Raw genomic sequence first — 10,981 nt, 5'->3', positions numbered from 1 at the left:
CCGGCACTTTAACCGGGTTGGTGGACACGGAGTCCACCTAGGGGAGTTGGAAAACCCTGATTCCAAACCAGTGGTGCACATGGGCTCCATTGTCCTGAGGGAACGAATGACATATGAACCAATTGTTGGTCACCGGCGACCATGGGACTGCATCTCCTTACGATGTTCCACTGCCTTGTGGGTTAGACCTTTAGGTCAAAGGCTCCGGGTGTAGCCCTAAGAAAACTGCCTGCTTCGGTTTGGGCACCCGGACTGTATCCCAGCCCTCACACAAATCGAATGACTAATGTGGCGCTCACCTATTTGATGCCTCCTTGTACCAATGTTCATGTGTTGAAATAAAGACACCGAACCCATCATGCCTGCTTAGGCTTTCAGGATAAGTGAAGTGATTGACACACTCAATTACTTCACTTCCAATGATTAGTCCAGGCATGGACTAAAACCAATTCTGGAGCAAAATTTTGCATTTTGAGGGTTAGAGAAACGCATTCCAAACATGCTAGTATTCTTGCTTGAGATGGTCAGAAAAGCCTATACATTATCAAGGTCTTTACCAAACAAGACTATATAATCTGAGTAACATAAGTCAGCAAGTGAATCTCCTGGTAGATCAACCACTGGAAAGTCAATTAAGTAATGTCCAGACTAATCAAGTAACTATGACGTTCACCTAGGGTACATAGGGTAAACATAAAGGAGGATGATACTTAAGTAACAACAATTTGGTGAGTTCCTTTGTATATTTTTAGTGAGTAGTGACTAAGTAGTTGCTTTATAATATTGTCAAATCCTCCCAATTGTAAGTTATCATCTTGTTTATTAAGTGTAGCTACATTTTTTATCTTTCATTAATTAGAGTCGATTGAATATTCGACATAAAGCTCTGCATCAAAGACGTCCTAGTGATGAAATTATCAAAGTTAATAAAACGTGATTCTCTTCTAGTTTTACATTTTACTTATTATTCTATAAAAAAGGCAATTGCTACCACTCTTTTGACCCTCTGATTGGAGGTTTAGAAAACTAGGAATTAGCACGGTGAATCGATCGTGTGACGAGTATATTTTAAGAAAATTAGTGGAGTAGGCAAGAAAACGGAATAAAGCCATAGAGATATGGTGGAATTTGGTTTGAAAGAGTATATGGGATTAGTACAATAGACAACTTTAACCGCCAGATTAGATCATTGATTTCGAATAAAAAGTGAACATCATAATGCGGAAGTAGGACAGAAAACGCCACTACACGGGAAAGTAAGACGATATCCATAGTCCCAGTACTAGAAAATAATCATAAATACCAAAGTCCTCACTAATGTACTTCAAGAAACATACCTAATTATGAACACATCCCTAAATGGTCATGAAATCTTTCTTTTTTCGATAGCCACAGTAGTAAATACTAAACGTTTAAGTGCCTTTTTAGCGTGTAAGCTGGTATTTTTGTAGCTATCATACTATAATCACATCCAGGTACAAGGGGGCACCAGATACATATGCGCCACACAAATCTCATTTGATTTGTATGAGGGCTGGGATACAGTCCGGGTGCCCAAACCGAAGCAGGCAGTTTTCTTAGGGCTACACCCGGAGCCTTTGACCTAAAGGTCTAACCCACAAGGCAGTGGAACATCGTAAGGAGATGCAGTCCCATGGTCGCCGGTGACCAACAATTGGTTCATATGTCATTCGTTCCCTCAGGACAATGGAGCCCATGTGCACCACTGGTTTGGAATCAGGGTTTTCCAACTCCCCTAGGTGGACTCCGTGTCCACCAACCCGGTTAAAGTGCCGGACATTCGCTTTTCATCCTCTCAATTTCGTAAACAACACCCCTGTCGCGAGAAGGCAGTGAGTAGGACTTCCCTGGCAGTGGCTATATATGCGTGGCCATATGAGAGCATTTCGAGAGGGAGAGTGGACTCTCCCCACTCTTGACTGTACCATGGCATTTGGGGTCACTCACTTATGAAACGGGAAGGAATTTTAAATTAATGTGTAGCCGTTTGGATGGAAATTGATACGTACATCCAAATAGCATTCCGCGAATACAACAAAATGCACCGCACGGATTACATTGCTATCCACTTATATTCATCCTACATAAGATTGTGTCATAATGGCCAAATCGACGGAATCCACACAGGACACATAAACTCCAACAAAGACTGGCCAAATCTCTTAAATCTTAGTTCGAAGGTGAGATGGAAGCGGAAACTCATGCAAACCCTTCCCATTAAATCTTCCAAGATAGAATAGGGTAAACTAGAAAGTAAGAACGACTTGAAAAAAAAGTGGATTTACTTTATTCAACCAAGTTATCACTATTGGGTTGATTATAACACAAATCTGAAAATTAGAAACAGTGCATGCACAATAATGTCGCGGTACAGCCAAATACAATTCTAAAACGGAGCATGACAATAGAAACAATGATGAAACTTGAAATAAAAGATGTTTAACATACAGAAAACTCTCGAATCAGTGTTACATTAAAAGTTGAGTAGACCTAATACAAAACGGCTCGCTTTGGAGGCATTGGTAATCTTTGATGATAGTTTGTTACAGGCATGGGAATATGATCAACCTTCTTATCCGAAAATGAGTTGGAGCTAAAATTTCCAGACGATTTATTTGCAAAAGAAAATACATTATATGCGTTTTCTTGAAGATTGTAGGAAATAGGCTCGGAAACAGACTCCTTTTTATTCCATTGTTTTCCAAACTCACAGGGAGTCAAATTCATTTCCCTTAAACTTTTACTTGTAGAAACGATCCTAACAATGGCTATTAATAGTGTAACACAACCAGCAAACACAATAGGGACAGCTGAATATGATATGGACAAATGAGCGTACGGTCCATCACTAAGCTGAGTGATACAAACACCTGAAACAATAAGAACGAAACCCAAAAGGACAGTACAAAAGCTTATGACTAAAAGAACTTTCTCAGGAGCACAGACGCTCAGGTAATCGGTTAAACATGTTCCAGAATTTCCCATTATAGAAACATCTTGGTGAGATGGTTTGAGACCTAGATTAGTAAATGCAGTAGAGTTACGTGATGTGAATGCAAGGAAATGCTAGTGAACAAAAGTACAAAAATACAGAGACCGTAAATGTATGCACATGACGACGGAGATAAATGATAGCGTCAGGTTTGCCAAACACTAACTACTTTCTGAAATAATTCTTTAGAGACCCATTAATTAAACTTTGAAGCAAACGCTTGGATGTAAAGCTTAGCTTTAAAAAATACGGGATATATATGTTGCTTGTATAAATTATCTTTCTTGTCTGATAAAGAATGATACTGCTAGGTACTTTGTAAACAAAAACAGCACTGTGAGTGTTCAGACATTTTCTAACATGATAAGGGTGTATTTGAACATCAGTTGGCCCGCAGAGTAGAGTGGGATTTGGTTTGTTGTCTAGAGAATACAAAGGCCAGTTACTAGGCTTTTAATGTTGATAGCCGGTTGAGAGGTTTTTATGTCCATCTAGACATTTAAAATAAAATAATGTACAATGTTAACACATACTTGAGATTAAGTCAGTTTAGTCAATGGTTCCATAAGATAAGCCAAAAGCTTATGGAGTCATTGTAATTTTTTAAGATGGTCTGATGTACACATATTTATGACTGCTGATTTACAAAAAAATGTTATGTGGTCTGAATGTCAAAGAAACACAATTAGTATAAAACCACTTACGTACCAAACTTCTCAACCACCTATAGAAACAAGCTGACAACTGAAAAACGCTAAGGACTACCTCGATTTTTTCAAGCCGACTTTTATGCAGTGAAGATATAGAACCTGTTGCAAAGCAACCAACGAGTCGAACATTTACGATTTTTATGTACAGGTTTCATTAAACCCACAGTCGAATCTCATTTTGCTGTACATGTTCACTGAGGATGTCAGCCTGTCCCAAAGCTGATTAAATTTACAAACGTATTAGTAAATCGTCTCGTGTTACTTTTACGGCTTTTTTCGCAAATGGCTGAAAAGTTGGTGAAATCTTACCAACATTAACGTCATTAATAATTATTAATGACGACCTCAGACAATATTGTCTGAGGTCGTTTTAGAACATATGTTCGAAAAACACCTGAAATTTTATAAGGCATCGGGATATAATCAACTACAGTTGGCAACACAAGATAACCATTCTTTAGTGTCTAAAATAATCAAGCGAGTACTTTGGGTTCCTTTTGGTACACATAAACATGGCGATCTTATATGGTTGGTTATGTAAGATCGCCACGTTTATATGTGAGGACTGAAACAGAAGAACAAGCCAGTGAACATCATTAACAATAACAAACAAGACCTAATGCATTCAACCTGACATTTACATCAAATAATGAAGCCAAATAAGAAACGACACCATGGATGTAAAATCAAATACGACCCTACGACCTTGAATGGATTTATCCAAGTCAGACGTTACGTGCTTGATGTGCTCGAGGTTGGCTAGACACATGTTAGCTTGCATGAGTCCCCATTTTTCTCACAACTGAGTAGTCTGTTGACATCTAAGAGCCCAGTTAAGTCGCGTAAAATCATTTTCAGTGTGCTACCTTTCTGTTTTAGTGTTAAGAGTAATTTTCCATCCGGAAGCTGCAGCTCTACCCGCTTCGGTGAAGATCGTATTAGATTTAGAAAAGAACGTCATACTGGTAAATAAAATGGCACGTAATCCTATGGACTGTTTATTTGGGTTGGTAGGAAAATGTCTTGCGCTGTGTCAAGCTTCCAGTTCAAATGGTTTTGGACAGAATAGAAGAAGCTTCTGTTTAACGGGCTTCTGTGTCTAGTAGCAGTGGATCATTAATACCTCCAGGCAGGAACCTAGGTATATCAACGATATTAGCGGAAAAAGAAACCGTTAAATCATAGTCAGATGCTATTCTTAGTCCTTAAGAATATTTCAAGTTTTTTCCTAAAGGACTCCTAAGAAGTCGCTTGGACTAGCTCATATGGCAGCGAATTCCACTACTTGACAACCCTTATGGAGTAGAGGTTGTGCCTACAGTCCGCTCTGTCGAGCTATGTCTTCACTTTCTGGGCGTCACCCTTAAGGTTTGTATTGGAATTAAAGTTAAGTGAGTGTCTAAGAGGATATACAGGAGTATTTAAGATGCTATAAGGCATTAGAAGGTCATCTCTAAGGCGCCTGTACCCTAATGGGCAAAGATCTAGCGATTGAAGGCGCTCTTCATAAGGCTTGAATATGAATCCCCAGACTGATTTCTTGACTCGCCGCTGGATACGCTCCAAAGTGTCCTTATACTTTTGGAATGAGGGAGGAAATACCATGTTTCCGTACTGTAAATGGGGACGAATAAAACTGTTGAAGATTGTGTGGAAAGTTCTTCCGTCATGCTATCCAAAAATGCGCTTCAATGTCATCAGTGCAAGGTTTACTCGAAAGACATTTTCGTCACAGTTAGCGTAAGACTTCAAATCGTAGGGTACCAGCACTCCTAAATCTTTTTCAACTTCGGATACTTCTAAAGGGGAGTTGCCTGATTTGTAGCTGTAGTCTTCAATATGTCTCAGATGGACTACTTCACACTTTGAAGTGTTAAAGGTAAGTCCGTTATCATCTGTCCAACTTCGAAGTCGATGCAGATTCTTCTGAAGTGCCAGTTCATCCTTTTGGTTGCTTATCCCTCTCTCTAAAGTTTCACATCATCAGCAAAAGTAATAAATCTGACGATACTTACTGTGGCGTGACGTCGGCGTTCCCCCTTGAGATTAAGGATGGTTGTCTATCTGTCCACAGCAGGTTGGTTATACAAGAATGACCCTTCCTGAAACCATGTTGTTGGGCTTGTAGCGGTAAATAAATCGCCAAAATAAATAGCTCTGTAAGTTTTCGACATCGGATGCTGACCACATTGGCTTTAATGGACTCACCTAGCTGAAGGCGCTCGTTCATGCATCCGGACCAGACCATGAATGGGAACGTCGTGCTCAACATCCCCTGCAATCGCTAGCCAGATTAGATCAGACGATACCCGATGTATTTATAGCCTATCAAATATGTCTTCGAACCTCCTCACTTCTGTCTTTTGATTTAACTTGGTGGGTACGATTCATATTAAAAGGTGTTACTATGTAAAGCATCGTCAAACTCCGAATACCTGTGGCTTCTTCATTGGTGAGCCCAACGTTATCTGGTACACCAAATTGTGAACTGTGAGTCTGTTTGTTGTATCCGGTGAAGATTAAATTACAGGTAACTTCCAAGGACTATTCATGGACTAATATTCTATGAATATTCTTATTGTATAACTACTCAACAATTACACTATGTATATTTATATTCCTTTTATGATAAGGTTTATTTTGACTTATAATTTATTATTGTACGATTTACGGTTCTCAAGCTATGCTCAGTCTATTAATTACTGTCCCCCTCATTCACAGCCACTTTTTGGCTTATTTGTGTACACATGTTATTTTCTATTTTATAGTACGTTGTGGTCTGTCTGATTGATGTATAAACCGAGTATGTCTGAAATAAACGATTCGATTCATATTACGGAAGCTGGTATTGTGTTCTGGACTCAAGTGGAAGGGCTCGGAGGACATAGGACCAATAAGGACGCTAAACTGCGCACACCGGTTGAACGTCATTGGTTGGCCTAGTGTGAAGATTCGTATAAGTCGTATTCGGATTGGTAGATAAATCGTGTGATAGAAAAGCCAGACGTCAAGGTCATAACGCTGTTCCTTTTTGGAATTCTGTATATTATTGCCTTATTTTAATTTTTTATATATTGTGATACTTTTATCCCGTGTTTTTGAAATATATATGTTTTATCACTCGTTCATTCTCGTACTTGTTATTTCACCATGACGGAACAGACACCGAAGGTACTTAAGCTAAGGACTATGTCCTCACCTTCGTTTCAACTAATGCCCTTCTGGCCAGACAACATCGACGCCTGGTTCTGCTACGCAGAAGCCGACTTCTACGAGCACTGCGTGAACGACTCACGTGCACAAGTCCTCGCAGTAGTCAAGGCACTAGTATGCGATTTTAACATGTACGTAGCACCTAGTATGTTTACTAGAGATGTTTCGGAACCTTACGAAACTCTTAAACGCGGAGACCTAACCGATAGACAAAGATTAGACCAACTCCTTGACAACATCGACCTGCAACACAATTCTGCGACGGACATGTTGCAACGAATGAGAGAGGTTATTGGCCAAAGAACCTTCGATGATGACCTATTCAAACATTTCTTATCCAAAATTCCTCAACAGATGCTAGCTGTGCTGGTCTCGTTTCAAAACAACGCCGTAGGTGGGGTGGCTGCATCTGCCGACCGCATTTTAGAAATCACGAAATCTAATGCCGAGGTTTTTTCAGTCGAAGAAAAGTCTCAAACGACCCAGAATAACATAACGGAGTTATGTCATACACTTAAACGTTATCTTATGTTCCGTAACGACCGTAAACGGTCGCACACCCCACGAAGAAGCACTGCACGTAAGCAATCTGTCTCAAGACTAAGACAGACTGATAACCCCGACTGGTGTTGGTATCATAACCAGCATGCAAGGTCCTCCAGAAATTGTAGAAAACTCTGCAATCTTCCCAACTCAAAATCGACCGACACGAAAAACAACTCGGGAAACTTCCAAGCCGGCACGCGTTAACGGTGACAGTAGCCGGCGAACATGGCCGTCTGTTATACGTCACAGATGTGATAACAAGAGTTCGCTACCTCGTCGATACTGGCGCAAAAGTTAGCGTTCTCCCTGCCAATTCTAACGACCGGCTTCATGAATCGGTGTTAAATCTACAGGCGGCAAACGGAAGGCCTATCGCCACATACGGTAAAAAGCACGTTTACCTCAACGTGGGCTTACGCAAACCCATACACTGGATCTTCGTTGTTGCAGATTTTTCTATGCCCATGATTAGCACAGACCTTCTACAACACCATAATCTACTCATCGATACGCGCAAACGGAGGCTAGTAGACGGAAACACTAATCTATCTATTTGCGTAACTTCTCTTTCTGGTTGCAGACTATCTCCAGTCACAATTAAGCGTACGATAGACCCATTTTATCAACCACTACTCGATAAGTTTCCTGGGAGGCACCAAACACTTCCGAAACTACCGTGTGTAACCAGCAACGTTACACATCAAATCACGACTACAGGACCACCTGTATTCTCTAAAACATGACGGCTAGCCCCCGAAAAGCTAAGGTTGGCGAAAAACAAGTTCTACCAAATGATAGACTTAGGAATCATAAGACCATCAAGCAGCCCATGGGCATTTCCGTCGCACATGGTCCCTAAAAAGGACAGCAACGATTGGCGTCCAACTGGTGACTATCGGCGATTGAATGAAAAAACCATTCCCGATCGTTACCCGTTGCCTCACATTCATGATTTGACAGCTACCTTGAAAAGTAAAACTGTCTTTTCGGAAATCGACTTGGTTAAAACGTATAACCGAATCCCTATGGCTACTGACGATATTCTGAAAACAGCTATCATAACTCCTTTCGGACTCTACGAATTTTTGCGAATGCCTTTCGGTCTAAGAAACGCTGCACAAACATTCCAAAGGTTCATAGACGATGTCTTTCGAGGTCTCAACTTCGTACATGTGTATGTTGGTGACTGTCTAATAGCAAGTCCGGACAGAGAATCGCATCTCCAGCATCTGGATCATGTTTTCAACCGACTACAAAAACATGACATTACTGTAAACATTCAGAAATGCCAAATCAGAACTGACTCATTAGACTTTCTAGGACACACTAAAGATGTGCAAGGCATTAGACCCCTTAGAACCAAAGTGCCGGCCATTCTGGATTACCCAGAACCGACCACCATCAAGCAATTACGCACGTTTAACGGCCTTGTAAGTTTCTATAGATGATTCATAATGTAATGCGTGTTGCTTGTGAGACCAGTTACCGACCAACTTCGTGGGAATGCGAAATCCACACTCTCCTTGTTTCACAGTGTGCTTGCTCGCTGTACGCTTGCGGATCTTATTTATCATTAACAATAAAATATCTCTACAACTGGTGTTCAGGCTTCTGAATAATCTCGAGTGAATCCATAATTCTACTAGGAGATTTGGCCTGCATTAAATACTCAGTTAACGGCAAAGCGCGCGCTTTTCGAAAGGGAAGTTTAGTCCTAACGTGATTTGCATTTATCAAACTTTTGCTGTGTTCTTACGCAACAAAAGTACCATTTCAGTTCTAAAAAATCTATCCTGAGCTATACGTTCGATAGATTACTTTTTTTTGAGTTTCACCATATTTAATAGTTATCTGTGGTTTTGACTCAGCTCACTATTCGGTTTTTTTGTTTTTCACGTATAGACTAGTTTAAGTTTATATCACTCGTTTTGTCCATTTTTATCCGTTTTCAGTGTGGTTTTTAGTGTTTTTTAAAAGGTCTTAGGCTTTTGCAAGCATCTATAACATAGTTTGCTTCAACATAGTCATGAAAAACTCATGCAAACGTCCGAGATGCCGTTTTGCTGTTACAACTGGCATGCAGTGCGATAACGGCAAAGGCTGGTTCCACGAAGCATGCACAGATCTGACAGCAACTGCTTACAACAGACTCAGCAAGTCAGACCAAAAGTGGGTATGTGTCACGTGCAGCACGGACGCTGTAGTCTTGCTGAGTAACATCATTGTCCTACTGACAGGTCTTCGGAATAAGTTGTCAGTTAACTTGGATAACGATAGAAAAAAACCAGTAGGCAAACAAGGTCGTGCGACGGATACAAAAATAGGAATGTCGACAGGTATACCACCGATGGAGCATCCATCAATACTAATGATGACGTGTCGAGGCTCAGCACCATCACTACGTCGGCGGTATTAGACTCCCTAAGCAAACTCGGGTCTGCTAGCTCAGGGTCCCTGAACACAACAGTGGTTCCCAAAAACCCTGTAGGTGATTCGACCCACGTTAAGAGAGCCCAAAAGAACCAGGCATCACCGCCTAAGCCGAGCAACCCAAGTGTTGCTGTACGGAAAATAACTGGTGATTTGGTCACACAGTCTACCCCCAAGACTGTTCGTCCGGTCAACAAAGAGCCCAAGACTCAAAAACGCCCACTGACCTCCAAGCGACAAGTTATTAAACCTGAACCCATCGTGAAACCTGGTAAATTAACAACAGTTCGTGACGATTCTCTCATTATCATGAACCTCGTTGACAATCCTGATCTTCCTCTCAGTCTGCAGGACAAAAACGACGGGATGCTCTGGGGTGAATTGAACAAGAAGCTCGAACTTCCTAGAATAGAGCCTTTGACGGTCACCCGGCTCACTCGAGGAAAGGATTCTAAGCATCTAAATCACCCGAGGCTTCTCCGAGTAACACTTAAGAATGCTACCGACGTTGGGGACGTCCTGCTAGCAAGTCACTTGTTGAAATCCGATGGTAACGTAAGGATATTGCCCGACACACCGTACTCTGAGCGCAATATCATACGGAACATCCCCAAAGAATCTCGCGAGAAGTTTTTCAGCGGAAGAAACATAATTGTGCAAGCTATACCGGAAAATGCAGACCCTACTCAATCAAATTCTGACATCAGGGAATGGAAATTCATCAAACGGTCCTTGAGGCTCAAACACATACTGACTCAGCATGTGACGAGACTAGACAAGAAGGACGGTGATCTTAGACCCCGTCTAATGAAGATAACCTTCCCCTCTTCCCACATGGCAGCTGCAGTTCTGGAAGCATTTCGTGCCAACAGACATCGATTGCCACCTGGAATCCACATGTACCCGGATAGGCCATATGAAGCTAGGACCAAGCACAAAGGCAAGTTAGAGCTGACCATTCCACTTGTGGACTGTCTAAATGATAAAAAACGTGTAAAGGACAGGGCCTACCACCTCGGCAAACCTCATATAGGTGGGCTACCTGTCCATTTACGTAAGGCTCATACAG

At 41.3% G+C, this 10,981-nt stretch overlaps 1 protein-coding gene across 1 annotated transcript; it reads right to left on the bottom strand.

The window, feature by feature from the left end:
* Positions 1 to 283: 283 nt before the first annotated feature.
* Positions 284 to 4,440, bottom strand: MS3_00003952 (uncharacterized protein). Its single transcript, XM_051211827.1, has one exon. The coding sequence runs from the start codon at positions 3,004 to 3,006 to the stop codon at positions 2,512 to 2,514; it is 495 nt and encodes a 164-aa protein (XP_051071934.1). The 5' UTR covers positions 3,007 to 4,440; the 3' UTR covers positions 284 to 2,511.
* Between the last annotated feature and the right edge of the window lie 6,541 nt (positions 4,441 to 10,981).

The sequence above is a fragment of the Schistosoma haematobium genome, chromosome ZW (genome assembly GCF_000699445.3).
Source record: "Schistosoma haematobium chromosome ZW, whole genome shotgun sequence".
In the NCBI taxonomy this organism is placed as follows: Eukaryota; Metazoa; Platyhelminthes; class Trematoda; order Strigeidida; family Schistosomatidae; genus Schistosoma; species Schistosoma haematobium.
The sequence above is the reverse complement of the archived record's forward strand: the minus strand, read 5'-3'. Positions and strand labels throughout refer to the sequence as shown.

Excerpts from the sequence above, each read along its gene's own strand:
- MS3_00003952 (XM_051211827.1), bottom strand. The coding sequence starts at position 3,006 with ATGGGAAATTCTGGAACATGTTTAACCGATTACCTGAGCGTCTGTGCT.